The following is a 14,862-nucleotide window of genomic DNA, read 5'->3' as shown; positions in this document are numbered from 1 at the left end:
AAAGAAAAATATTCAACCAATTATACTTAGTCCTAAGGGTTTATGGCGAAATGAACACTGAAATAATAGCTTCCATTGCAGCCACTATAGGAAATGTCTATTCCAATTACAGATTTGCACTGAAGGCTATTATCATAATCTGTTTGCTCAAATAGCATACTAATGGAACTGTACCAGAGACGGCACCTTCCTTCCCAAATCTGTTAGCGCTGCTTAAATCCTGGAATGTGCAAGCATGTGAGTAGAAATCTAAATGTTATTTCTGATAGTATAATTGGTGAACACTAGAGATGTCACTCTTCTTCAACCTATGGATATTTTCAAAATAACTTATTAAGGAAAACTGAGGAAGACCGAAGTACACAGAAATACCCTCTTACCTTGGATGCTGCTCCACCATTAATAATGGACTTGACGAAGATTCCTAAATCGGCATGGTTTTCTTTTGACCGGTTACCTTTGACACTCACGCCAAGCCCAGCTGACCCAGAGTCATTCAGTGGAACTTCAAAAGTGAGGAATTCCCTGGTGCCATCAGGTGTGAGGACAAGCTCCTCTTCTTCAGCTTTCTGTTAGAGAGATTAGCATGGCATTATAGAATAGCATTTCTCTGGGAATTCTCTTCTCCCTATAGCTATTAGCATTCAAAACTCTCTGCTTTTTACTACAATGCCACAATATTTTCCACAGTAATTATGTGAAGAAATGTGCAGAAATAGTGTATTTTCAATCACCTCCAGTTGACGCCTAGGTTCAGAAATATCTTAAATTTGTGCCTAAGTGCTTCTCTCTCTAGTAAAGTAATTGTATCACATGTCATTACTGAATCTGCCATCAATACTAACTCACACATAAGCTGCTATTTCACTAGCCTAAAGAGAGCTTTATCAGAAATATTTTCCTACTTGCAAACCTACAGAATTTTTAAAGTACTATCATCATCTATGGAGCTTTGCAGTCTTAGAGAGAAACTAAGTGAAACAAAATTAAATTCAAAAATTACTTCACCTCATTTTATATAAAATTATCTGTGTTAGGAGAAACCAGAAAACTATACAGCTGAGATCTGCAACAGCACATCTCTCTGCTATTGCCAGGTTTATAATCAAATCCAGCTCTGAGTGCAAATATTCCTGATTTTCCCAGCTCCTCCCTTCACCTCTGCCCTCTTACCCACCTCTCTGGATCTTTGCTGTCCTCAATACCCAGTCCTAGCCTGGATGGGAAAATCCCAGGTTTTAAGCACCCCAAATTACAGTCACAGCCTGCCACAGCCACCAGCAAGGAGCTGTTCAGTGACACCTTTCCATGCATACAAAAGCCATACAAGCACAAGTGACCTGCCTCACGCTTCACCTCCTGCTGGATCAGGGTGGCAACAGGCTGGGACCAGAGACCTTGCAGTGTCCCCACAAAGCAGTGACACTCTTGGGGCAGCAGCATGAGCACAACACCCAGGAATGAAAAAGCCCATGCCCTGAGGAGCAGTGCTCATGTCCAAGAGACTTCTGCCAGAGGGAATGGGAGGGACAGGCTGTTCACCAGCCCTATCTCCTACAGCAGGTGCTGTTCACTTGTTTCTGATCCACTTTCAAATCTAACAAAGCAGTTATAACCACTTTTGGTTAAAACTTTACCAATTAAAGAAAAAAGTCATGCCCTTAAAGGCAATTCTCTGCTTGTGAACTCAACTGTGCTAGGGATTTTTCACCCACATAAAGGAGAAAGAGAACATACAGCAGAAGGTGCAAACTAATGTCCAGCATCAGCAGTTCTTCTCTGGAAGAATTAATTTGGCCAAATTTTCATAATCTCAGCAACATGTCACCTCTGCTTCTGACACTGATTTTATACCAACTTTCCCCACATCACTGATCTGCTTGCAAAGCTCACTCATATGAGTGAGAAGACGTATGAGAGAAGTTAACACGTGCCTGCTGAGCTGTCCCTGTTCCTTAAGATTTCAGGAAATGCTAACACAGCCCATGGCAAAGATAGATGTGAAAGCCATGTGGAGTACAGCAGACTGAGATGATCAATTTGGGCATAAGCATGCTAGTTGTGTCACCACTGACCTAGAAATGCAGTGCAAAAATGTCACATGGGAAGGCAGTCAGACTGCTGAGAGAGCCGCAACAGCTGAGGGAAGAAAAACAGGAACTCTATCTTTTCCCACTTGGTTAAAAGCGTGAACCTTCATGTGTTCACCAGCCCTTCCCTTTACACTAGACTCCTTTTGCTTATAACTAAGCACAATGGTTCATCAAAAAAAAAAAAAAAAAAAAAAAAAAAAAAAAAAAAAACAAACAAACCAATAAAGTCCCAAAAAATGAAAAAAATGAACACCTATCAACGTGCCAATGCTAGGGAGGCTTGCTTGTGAATCCCACTATTCAAACATATATCTTTGCCACACAAAACAGAGCGACCAATGCTACCTGTGAGGAATGGAAAGGTGCATTGTGACCACTGAAAAACACTTTATCTAAAAGGTGTTTCCCAAATTATGGGAAAATTACCACCCTAATTTTTCTGCTTGGCTCACAGAAGCATTCGATTCAGCATACATGTGAATCCACATTTTGTCGAGCGGCTGCAGAATAAAACAATCTGAGACAGATGCACATTATGTTATAGTTTCTGTAACACTGATCATTTTCATATTCATTAATAAATAGTAGCAGGAATAAATCTTGTGAGCCAAAAGAGAGGTAAAGCCAAGGTAGGATGTATGGCTTATCCAGGAAAGCAGATATGCTTATTGAATTTTTCTTTATTACTGTTAACATAAATTTAGAATCAATTTCCCTCTTCCTCCAGTATTTTCTAATCTTAGAACAATCCACCAAAACTTCAGACAAAGCAGTCTCCCAGACCTGTCAGGTGTATTTCTATATGACAAAGGGTCAGTTGGAGTGAGCAGCTCACAAGAATCCCCAAAGACGTGGCTAATGGCCTCTACCCTACTTCTCTTCAGTGAGACCAAAGAGCTGCATTATCAGTTCAGTGCTGGTTTAATGTGAGGCTTGTGCTTGCTTGTTTCCTGCAATCTTGAATAAGAAAACAAAGCAATATTAGGCTACAGACGCCTGAGTGTGCAGCTGAAATGTGAGGCCAATACCTGGAACAAACTACACTGTAGCAGCCGTACATGAGCAAGTAGATCATGCTCATGAAAAAATGAGAAACAGCAGCCTCAGCACTGGATAAGAAGTGCTGAAAGCATGAGAAAATTGCTCAAATCACTTAAGGAAGAAAATTTCCATTACTAGGCTATGGCTAAATTTCTTGAGGGACTTCATAGGGTATCTACAGTTTTTCCCACCTAAGAACACTTTACCAGCATATCTGTATCTGGAATTTTAGGGACATAAGAAGCCTTTTGCCCTTCAGACTCTGTGTGACACCTGCCAGTATCATATGCTTGAATGTAGAGTAAGAAAACAAAAAAAAGTAGAACAAATGTGAAAAATGTGGCTTTCAATAAAAACTTAACTATTAACTTTCAAGAGCTATGGATATGAAAGTAGCTAATTTAACATTTGTGCCACATCAAAGAAGGTCTTACTATGTATGATATATTGAATGTAACTTCATACCACAAACCTTGGAGCAGTACCATATAGTGACATGGAACCTCTAAGCATGTCATAAAGGAGCCAGTCACGGAGAATGACTGTGAGCAGGAAGATTTTTAGCCTGCTACCATAATATTTTGAACCAAAGTTGTAAAGATGAAAACAAAACAAAACAAAAAAAAACCCAGCAAAATCTCATAATGACTGAATCCTTTGTTCTCCAAAGCCCTTTAGAGTACAGAAACATTACATGTACAGCCTTTCTCCCCAATCAATATAAAAACAGCTATTATAAAAAAGTAAAATTTGCACTGAAATTAAATATTTAAATGTAACAAATCGTAGAAATCCCCTAATATGTCCAAGAGACAGCATTAAAATGTACAAAAAATCTAAAATGCAGCATTAAAAATTTCAGCCGAGAACACATCACTTCTTAATTGCAGTAGCTTCCATTTGATCTTGATACTCTCTAAATTAACAGCTTCGCTATGTCAATCAAACACCTCAATGCTATTTTCATGATTAGTTGATCTGTAGGAGAAATTTATCCCGTCATGTATTTTGACAGGCCAGGAGTAAACATGCAAGCAAAATTATGTACTGTGAACCCTGAACAACAAAATTCAACTCCCTTAAGATTTTTCACACACTGTGTCCAAAACAATTAACAGCAGAACAATATTCTGTTCAGACAGAGGCTGCTGAGGAAAAGGTCATCTGAAATGACTTCAGTTGGATGAATGAAGCTGCTCAAGTATGTAATCTATAATAAAAATTTGATCGGTGATAAAATATGTAGGCGACTTTTTTGGCTTCAAAATCATATTTAGCATCAATTTATGCTAAACAACATTTGAGATAAGTTTTTCACTTTTTATATACAACATAAATATATTGTAAATTGAAAGATAAAATTCCTGACTAGGGCAAACTTACGGCAGTGTTTTGATATATACAGAGATTTTAAAAAGCCATAAGATAAATGCTGGGGGGGGAATTGTTTTTCTCTTCCACATAACATTCTCTTCTATGTAAGTTCTGATCTCATCATAAAATCAGATTTAATTTTATAAACAACATTAAAATAGATTTCAACAGTTAGAGTGCCATTAGTTTTCTCATTATACTCCTAACAGCATCTCCTCTTTATCATTGTATCACAGAATTACAGAATATGTTGACTTGGAAGGGACCTCAAAGATCATCAAGTCAAACTCCTGGCCCAGGACACCCCAAGAGTCACACCCTGTGCCTGACGGCATTGTCCAAATGCTTCTGGAACTCTGTCAGGCTGGTGCTGTGATAACTTCTCTGGAGACCCTAAACCTCCCTTGACACAACTTAAGGCCATTCCCTTAGGTCCTGTCACAGATCACCACAGAGAAGAGATCAGTGTCTGCCTCTCCTCTTCTCCTCAGGAGGATGTTGAAGACCACAATGAGGTCTCCCCTTGGTCTCCTTTTCTCCAGGCTGAACAGACAAAGTGACCTCAGCTGCTTCTCACACAGCTTTCCCTCAAGGCCCTTCACTATTCTTGTTGCTCTCCTTAGGACACTCTCTAATAGCTTCAGAACTTTCTTATCCTGCAGTGCCCAGAACTTCACACAATTTCCAAGGTGAGGCCACACCAGTGAGGAGCAGAACGAGACAATCACCTCTCTCGACCAGCTGGGGGTTCATGTTTTACACACTATTGCTTGGGACTTCCTCCCTCTGCAGGACCTCATCAGGGTTCAGCTGGTGAGTAAGCAGCATGAGATGGGTGAAAACAGAAACTGAACAGCAAAGAAAACCTTCCTCCCACCTAACAGGGGAAGCAATTTTCAGTCAAGTTAGGACAGGTTTCCTAAGTGACTCGCTGCTGCTACAAGTCTGGCAGCATTCTCTCCAGTGAAGTGCATTCTCTTGCAAGCTTAGACCTGCTGCCTTCTCAGCAGTTATTCAGTCACTGACACTTGTCTGCACATTACTTTGTGACTATGCATACAAAAATGTGCTCCTGTTCCTCTTCACGGAGCAATCAATAAAGCTCTGCATCTCCAGTTATATATGTGAACACATGTATGTAAAAATTTTTACAAGGCTCTTGAATGCACACATATATGCATGTACACACACAGAACACCCTTATATATGAGTATATATATACACCACAATTATGACATTCATATGATTAATTAACTATAGCACAAACACTACCTAATAACTTGAATGACCCCATTCACTATTCAATTTACCTGTCTCAAGTTCTGTTGGGTCCAGCCTTCCAACATTACAGTCCTGTTAGCCACTGTTTAAATACTATTTTCTTAATCTATCAACCTTTTGTCTCACAAATGTGTCTTCTCTCTTTACAATTTATCCAGATGGAAAACCTCAAGTTCTCAAAATATAAGTTTGGTGGATATAAGAGCTTTCTAGGAAGTGTACGTAGTCTGTAAAACTACTGGAAATTTCAAAATCCCAAGTTTAGTCACTGGGTTCCAATAATAGGGAATTCCAACCTAACAGCTTTTTCCAAGATACTTTCAGTCTTTAGAAGATTTTAATACAGCACCTAATATTTAATTATTTCTGATAAGGTACCCACAATACTAAGGAATCATAAGCCTTATAGTTTGGGAAACCAATAAAACTTGTCTCTATATTATTGTAACAAAACAGAATGCAGCAGGAGAGGAGATTTCACTTAGCTATTGTGCAAAGACAATCTTAACAGCAGGGGCAACTCAAACTGTTTTGTCCTTCAAGTTAAGTGGGTGACACTGCTGTCTTATCATGCCACCCTCTAAACTGAGGTACACAAAAAAATGATGACTCACTCTCATCCTGTGCCATCACATATACAAACATAGAACACATTAAACAAACACCTCTAAGGAAAAAAAAACACACCAGCTTCTCTGGTCAACAACTTTTGTGGGGGTGATGTTTAGTACTTATAAAAATGTAATGTATTACTGCTGGAGGTACTGAAAACAGAGCAATGTAGGTGGCCTGAAACACAACTCCCCAACAGCTGAGGAATCTCCTTGGGAGGAGTAATGGAGAGCTGGTGCATCCCACCATGGGGAGGCATTAAAGAAAAATATAACTAGAGCAACTCCATCACCAGAGAAAATCCTGCCTACTGATCCAGTAGTGGCATGCACACTCCAACCCAGTTTTCTCCTGAAATACAAGACCATTTATCTTTTTTCTTTTTTTTTTTTTTTAAACAAACGGTTGTATTGCATTATAGGTTTTGAGGACCTAAATTACTACTTACCTGATTATAAAATTGTATAGGGTTCAAGCCAACTAAACAACCAGAATTCTTATGCTTGCTTTATTTTTCTAACTCTTCCTAGACTAAGAATTTTAATATCTGTCATATGTTAGATAAACACTAATGAATCTTATTTGCTCATATACAGAGACTCATTATTCATATTAGTGAAGTTAATATGCCACATCTGGCAAAAATTGCATTAATTCAAATCAAACAGCAGCTGCTAGATATCAAAAACTAGATCTGAATTCTGAGATTTTATGGGAAATATGGTCTGCTTTAATCTTAATCCCATCAAGGAAGAGTTTTTTGTGTATTAGATATGGCTTAACTTTGGTAAGTATTTATAGGCAAAAATACTAGTTCATGAAAGTAGTGCAAAACAGCCCCACTGCATTTCCTGTTATGTCCATTTTAAGGATTTAATTTAATATCAAAAAAGATGTTCCACATGCAAAAATAACTTCAGTTTAAAGGTTTGGCTGGATTAAGATATGATTTAGGAAAAAAATAAATGCTTTTCCAGAGCACAAAAATTCTAGCATGTGATTTTCATTTAGAATGGAAAGCAAAGCTCTGCAAAAGCTCATGTGTAAGTACATCCACATGTTTGTTACTTCTCCCTATAACAAGTCCATTGCTTGTCTATTCTTACATTACTCTCCCTAATGCCAACACTCTGATCTGGGCTGTCATAGAAACTGGTTTAATCAAATGAGATTCCACATTTCAAAAAATGATCACACAATTAAAATTACATTCTGTTGGTTCTTAATCTCAGAACTTCTCACAGGCACTACTAGTCTGTTGCAGGTACCATGACTATACTTTATTTAGGCCAACATACTATGTTCAAAACTGCTGCTCTATTCAAACTTTGTGTTCCTACTATATGTCCTGAAACAAAAACATGTGATTGTAATGCTAACCCCGTTTCTGTACACATTGCTTATCCTAGAGAAGTGAAAACCAAGGGATTAGGTACACAGTAGGTGTCTGTTCTGCCAAAGAAGCCTATAAAGCTACAGCTCTCTGCACTTTCCCTTCTTCAAGAAAAACTTCAATGCCCAACACACTAATGACAGAGATCCCTAAAAATCCTTACACTTCTCTCACTGGCCTATCGGATTTACAAGACCTGAAAGACTAAAGAAAGAGATAGTGTCTGGAAAAGACAGACAGGAAAAACAAGCTGAAAAAGAAAGACTGTCTTTGTAGAAATCCATGGCAGGAAACACACACCCCATGAAGTAATGGGGCACCTGAAGTATGGAGCACCTCAGAAGGATCTGTGTCTCACTTCTATTTCTGCTGCAAACTTTCAGGCAACCATGGCAAACCATTTCATCTCACTATTTTCCCTGCATTTAATATCAAGGGAGAATCAACACCAAGAGTCTAATGGCAATGATGCAATAAAACTAGGTTTGCTCCAAATCAACAAGTTTGCACCTACGGGTGTTGTTTCTGGATGACTCTGCAATGGTGGCACTAAGACAACCCTGTCACAGTGGAGGGACACTTATGTTGTCTTAGATGAAACTGGGAATTTTTCAATAAGTGTCTTCAATGCCAGTGTTCAGAAGGCAGCCACAGCCTCCCTATGGTGCTGCACGAAGCCAGTTTAAATGTGCCACACCACATCCCAGGTAAATCACCAGCTGCCAACAGCCAAAACTGAGCCTGAGGGTCAGTACTAAGTACTGCATTATGCAGAAGCTTATGTGGCTTATCACTGAATGTTCCAGGAAATTCAGACTGGTCAAAAAGCATTCATGATCAGAGCCACTTAACTGTTGTATTAATTATTCACTAGGAATTAATGTCTTATCTCAAGTCATAAATGTGTCAGAACATGCTATTTAATACTAGAGTATCTCCTATGGTAAAAGATTGAAATCACAACAGTACCTTGCAGAAATCACACATTCACTACATATTTCTTTCATATGGGCAGTGATCTAAAACTTGATTAAAATTATTAGCTGAAACCACTCAAAATTGCACTAAAAATGCTTTTAAAACATTGTAATCACCCTTGTGCCTCATACCATTAGAAGGTAAAAAGGTACAATAATATATGCATTCCTACAGCATTCCTAAGCACCATGGAGGAAATAACAGCATCAACTTAATCATCAGTCAGACATATTGTCTTTCAATAAAATCATTCTGTAGCTATTGATAACAACACTGCTGGTGGTATAGTCTGACATTAATCCATCTATTGGCTCAATGTTCAGAGATCTGGATCACCAAGCTGAAGTTCTATATAGGTGCTAAATAGGAAGTGGTGGGAAATTATTACAGCTTTTAAAAAATATCTCTGGATGCATCCCTAGTGACTAGGTATCTTGAAGTAACACAAACAACTTCTGAGCAAAAGACAAACACACATGCACATCCTCTTAAAGCTCAACACTGACTGTGATTTTTTTCCACAAGAATTTTCTATCTATTAATCAATAAATGTGTTTCTAGGCATTTTGCTAGTATTTGCTAGTATTGCCTCTCATACTCACAATATGAGAACTTATGAACAAAAAGCATACAAAGTAACTATTCATTAGTTCTGACAAAATGCCTCTGACCAATATCACCCCTTTCTTACAGGTAATGAATTCTTGCATAAACAGGGTAGCTAGCTAATTTACTCAGAATCACACACAGAAGAAAATAGCAAGAACTGCATTTGGATCTGAAAAAACACAGTGATCAAAATTAAATTTAGATAATAACTGGAATATCAAATGTTTGAGTTCAGAAGAAAACAAAAAGCAATCCCATTTGCAATTTCTATCAGTGCTGCTAATCATTTATGTATTGTTCCAACACACCAACCACTCTTGTTATGCTGCTGTTACAAAACCTGTACTCACTTAAATTCATAACATTCTGCTCACTTACAGCAATTTGACAGAAAAACAAATGAGAAGAGAAAACTGAAGCTTTTCCATGCTGCTGAGTGCAACAATCATTCTAACTCTGAATCTCTTCTTATCAATAGACAACACTCCTTAGAAAATACTTACTCATATGATAATTATTATTTTTCTAGCATTATGCTTAACAGGAAAGTTAACTTGCTGGTTCTGAATTCAGAAAACTAAGAGTGAATGACAATTGTAAAAGCAAAATATTACTGAAACACTATCAACCTTCAAAGAGTATGAGGAAAAAATTAATTGGCAGATGTTTTACATAGCATAATTAACAGTTCATTTCAATGCACTGTAACAGGATTAAGATAATTATGCTTAGAAACAGAAATGTAATAATGATAAATTACTATTTTTTTCATATTACAGGCAATCTCCTACATTCCAAATAATCACCTGTTTAGCAATAGGTGCATCTGTTCCACACTGTCATCAGCTATACAAATGGCACAAACTCATGGCTGGGTGGAACAACCTTTCAGCCAAGATACAGGAGATTTCCTCATTCCATGAGGAAGCTGAGCGATGGCTCTGTCCATAAGCAAAGGAGAAAGTAAAAACACCTGTCCTGTTTTCACCAGGGCACAGTTACTGGATAGAGGCTGAAGCTGCATCAGCAATTTGCATTTCTTATGTAAAACTGGAGAGCAGATCTTAAATTGTGTGAGCCTCTCAAATAACAAAACCTTCTTATATGGAAGTTTAAGATTGAGAATCTGTATTCTGTGATGGTGCATAAAAAAACTGAATTCATATGCTTTCTTATATGGGTTGTAAGGAATAACTCTGTCAAGGATTTCAGGCCACAAATTAGGAAAAAAAATTACCTTCAAGATTTTCTTTTGTTACCTCTCTGAGGACTAGCTACTGCATCCAAGTGCCACAATATTCATGCAAACCATTTCAAAGTAACAGTTACATGAAGGGAACCCCTGAGTAAAGAATGATAAGTTTGGCTTGATATTTTGTGATTTTATTTCAGGCCTTTTACTTTCAAGGGAGTTTTTTTCCATAAATATATATATATTTTAATTTCAAAGGTGCATTTTCCTTCTATTTCTCCACAAAGACATAACAACAACTACAAAAAAGAACCTCACAACCACTTTGCCTTTAAATGAAAAACAGACTTGCATTCCACCTCTCTCATTTCTGTAGCTTCACTGCCTTCATCATGCTCTTTTGTTGGTTTTGGTTTTTTCTGCTTTGCTTTCAACTATCAAGTCCTTGACACTTGGAGACTGAAACCTCACTACTAACAGCACAAAGATCAGAGCAGGCACAGAAACAAAATTGTGAGATTAGAAATCTCAAAGACCTGAAAAATAGACAGAGGAGAAATAAATAGGTATTGAAGCAGGACCAAGGAGAATAAAGGAAAGCAAAGAGAAGTACTTTCAAAAATAATAATAAAGAATGTGTGACTGTATTACTAATGTGCAGCTCAGGAAAATTAGTTCCGTAAAACTGAAGTATCACACTTATCCAAAGCTAAGTAGATTGGGAAAAGGGATATAAGTGCAAAAGAATTGTGCATTACAAATACCCACCAAAACCTTTCACATTTAGTCTCTTTTTTTTATTCACATACTGGAGTTGGTAAATATAAAGAGAGCTGGTGTTACTACCATCAATCACAGTTGTTTTGAGCCTTTAAATAATTAACAAAAATTCCCAATGCATAAAGAATGAAAAACACAAGACATTAGGCAATTTTTTTTGTATTGATCAAGTTTCTAGCTTCATTCCCTCAGTAACCATATGTTACTCAGTCTTCATATGTTTTCCAATTCACTTCCATATTTTCAAGATTTGCTAAGGATTTATAGCTGGTTTTTTTTGTTTTTTTTTTTTTCAAAAATCTCTAGCTACTCATACACCCACTGTCCCTCCTGCAATCTCCTGATTAACAAGCATTTTTTACACCACATCTAAAGAGAGCAAATGGGAGATACCTGTTTTATTTTGTTCTTTCCTTAGATGAAGTGGTTGGCTCTAAGAATGCCAAAGAAGGGGTTTCACCAAAGAATTTGCTACAAAACATTAACTTTGCAACAGATGAGCAACTGATTTCTATAAACACCTTAGAGGCAATCTGCTTTATCTTAACGAGCTTTCAGGGTGGAATTTCAACTCCTACAACCAGGATACTTTTATAAGGCTGCACCCACAAATTATGGTATTCCATTCTCAATGGTATGCAATTACAGATAGAAATACTATCCTGGGCTTTGATCTTTGATCTCCTTACCTATCAGCAGTACATGGTAAGAAACTATCAAGATAAAAATATACATCCTCTAATGAGATGCAGTAAAGAGATATGGCAATGCATGTCTGAAACAGTGATACACCCACAGTTTTGCAGAGCCCTTAAGCAGGTAATTTTCAGAGAGAAGGACACTAAAATTCAGAAGGATAGAAGTGAATATTGCCAACATTTAACTCAAATTCCCATTTTTACAGTTACATTCCATTGGCCTGAAAAATTAATACTATCAACCAACATACTCTTGATTACCTTCAGTGAGTTAGCTCTTACATACCTTTACCTAGTCCTGACTTTCTTTTTATTCCAGACACCATCTTACCATTGCTAGTAAGAACATTCTGAATTATCTAGACAAGCTCTTTTTGTTTTTCAGCAGCCTAACTCATTTCAAATCCCAACATGAATCTTCTCAATTTCTCCATAACTGAATTTATTATTTAATTTTAAAATAGGTACCTAACTGAATGGAGTTTCTTGAAGTATGTTTTTAGCTAAGATCCAGTATATCTTTCAGGTAATATATTATTGTTATATTCTCTGTTGTTATTTCATAAAGTACACTTTTTATTTTAGACAAACTTGTTAGATGTATTAGTGTATTTTATATTGGACTGATCATGTTCCACTGACTAAAATGAGATATATTAACATTACACAACCTCAATCTAGAGCCTCACTGAAGTATCACCTGTTGCACCCCTCAAAAGGTTAAACTTAATACTACTTCCATATAGTTTCTTAAAAATAGCTAACAATGGTTTATTATGAAGATACAATTAAGACTTAAATCCTAGTTGACTACTTTCTGTGTTTGTATCTCAGATTTCTGTCATATAATCAAGATTTAAACAATTAGCTTCAATATGTAACCCAAACTAAAGTCTACTCTTATCATTTAGCTTTCAGCCTTTGGCTGTATACAAGAGATGTAATTTCAAGTAGCACTTGAATATATGTAGTAAGAGAATTGTGTATAATTTTCAAACAGTATTTCAAATTACATTAAAAAATGCATTTAAAATGTAAAGCTACAGAGAGCCATCTACAGTATATAAGGTGAAAGAAGGATCTGTAAAACTTTGATTGAGAAATGCCATATCAATTTAAAAACATTTGGGAGTCTTCCCATATGGAAAAGACAAAGCTCTTACCGTTTCCTTTGGAATTTGTGACTGGCTTTGTTCTGCATTCTAAAGGAAGTAAAAAAAATAAATAAGAACACAACTACATACGACACATACTATCTAACAGCAAGGGGATAAACAAAGATCTCTTATTCTGAAGTGAAGTGGTAATAAAAAATGAAGGATGTTCGTCACGCCCCTGACTGAAATTTGTCTAAACAATCACTACATGAGAAGTGAACAAAAATAATTCCAGGATCATTATGGTATATGCACCTGACACTGCCTGGCTGTGAGGGTGGTGACTGTCTGGCCCAGGAGGAACCACAATTGCTTGCACTATTTTCTGACTGGTGGAACGTTCTCATTCAGGGAAGTTCCCCCTGGCTTTTCCCTTCTACTCTGAAGTTTTCTGAGAATGACCTCAGCAGCCCTGATGAACCCTTCTAAATATTTTAAACAAGTACCTATTTTTAAAAAAATCTTATTAGCAAGGGATTCCCCTTTTGAGCATGTTTGGATGAACTAGAACTGCAGCTCTGCATACTCCAGGACAGGAGGATGTATTCAGCTCACCAGAGAAGGGATCCTCCTGTACTTTTTATTCCTCACCTGTGTCTCAGGGCACATAAGGCAAACACACATCACTGGAAAATGCATCCCACAACCAATTCTGGAAACACATATAAGGAACTATGGCTCTTCAAAGCCCACACCCACCTATGTTAAAACCCATTTGAGAACTCAGGAGACACCTTAATGCTGGCTCAGGAGACATCTTAATGCTGGCTGATCACTTTTGGGCTAACCAGGTATTTCTTTCCATTTTGCTGGGCCCTAATGAAATGCTAGGGTTTACTGGACGTTTTTGTTTTAGGCTGTTTTGCAGGAGAATCAAATGATAAAGCACAAAAATCCAGTGCAAAGCAGTAATACATTTTTACATAATAGCTTCAACCTGAAGCCAACAACCAGTAAAAAAAAAATTAAGACAGCTACAAGGAAAATGTAAAGGTGCCACATGTACGAATGGGGATATTAATTCTTAGGGTACTGGAGACTAACACTGCCAGCCAGTATCTGCTGGCACTGAAAATACAGCTCAAAAACTAAATAACCTAAGTCAGTCCTTCAGAGGATTCACAGTCAGTAGCAGCTCTAAGCAAATGATTCACAAGTTATGTGAGGTAACCACAGTGCTCCAGGAACTCTACTTAGCCAGAATAATCCTCAGCCCTTTTGTAAAAAGAGGGGGGCAGGGAGGGAAGGCTGTTAAGAGATAATGTCTAGCTCACATCAGTGTGGACAAGCCCTAAAACATTACCTATCTGGCAGCAGGTAACTGTGGAAGCAATAAAATGCCCAGTATTCTGGAGAAATATGGTCATTCTTCCACATCTCACTAATTACAAAACCTGACTTCTTGCAACTTGATTTTATTCCCTGCTTCCACATTTCCTCACTTTTATCTTGCTCTGCTGCACTGAATCATCACACACACATACCTGACCTGATCCACACAAGTTTCAGAGATCCCATACCAACCTGAACAGGCCCAGCTTAACAATCCCCTGAGTTGTAGCTAAAATTACACATTTTTGTAATAACAGCAATGTTAAACTCCTTAACTTTCCTGAAGGTTATTATCTTCATTTTACTTAAAATTAAACCCTAT

At 37.4% G+C, this 14,862-nt stretch overlaps 1 protein-coding gene across 23 annotated transcripts in view; it reads right to left on the bottom strand.

The window, feature by feature from the left end:
• Window positions 1-14,862, bottom strand: part of PARD3 (par-3 family cell polarity regulator) — a 441,179-nt gene that overhangs the window by 175,275 nt on the left and 251,042 nt on the right. For 18 of the 23 annotated variants that reach the window (XM_021542937.3, XM_085564036.1, XM_085564095.1 and 15 more), the window contains 2 exons: window positions 13,215-13,253; window positions 381-569 (listed from right to left, as the gene is read on the bottom strand). In XM_021542937.3, coding sequence (XP_021398612.2) covers window positions 381-569; window positions 13,215-13,253 — 228 coding nt within the window. The remainder of the gene's footprint in view (window positions 1-380; window positions 570-13,214; window positions 13,254-14,862) is intronic. The other 5 variants (XM_021542932.3, XM_085564063.1, XM_085564074.1 and 2 more) reach the window with 1 other exon arrangement.

The sequence above is a fragment of the Lonchura striata genome, chromosome 2 (genome assembly GCF_050655825.1).
Source record: "Lonchura striata isolate lonStrDom1 chromosome 2, ASM5065582v1, whole genome shotgun sequence".
NCBI classification, from domain to species: domain Eukaryota; kingdom Metazoa; phylum Chordata; class Aves; order Passeriformes; family Estrildidae; genus Lonchura; species Lonchura striata.
This window is presented reverse-complemented; position numbering and strand designations above follow the sequence as displayed.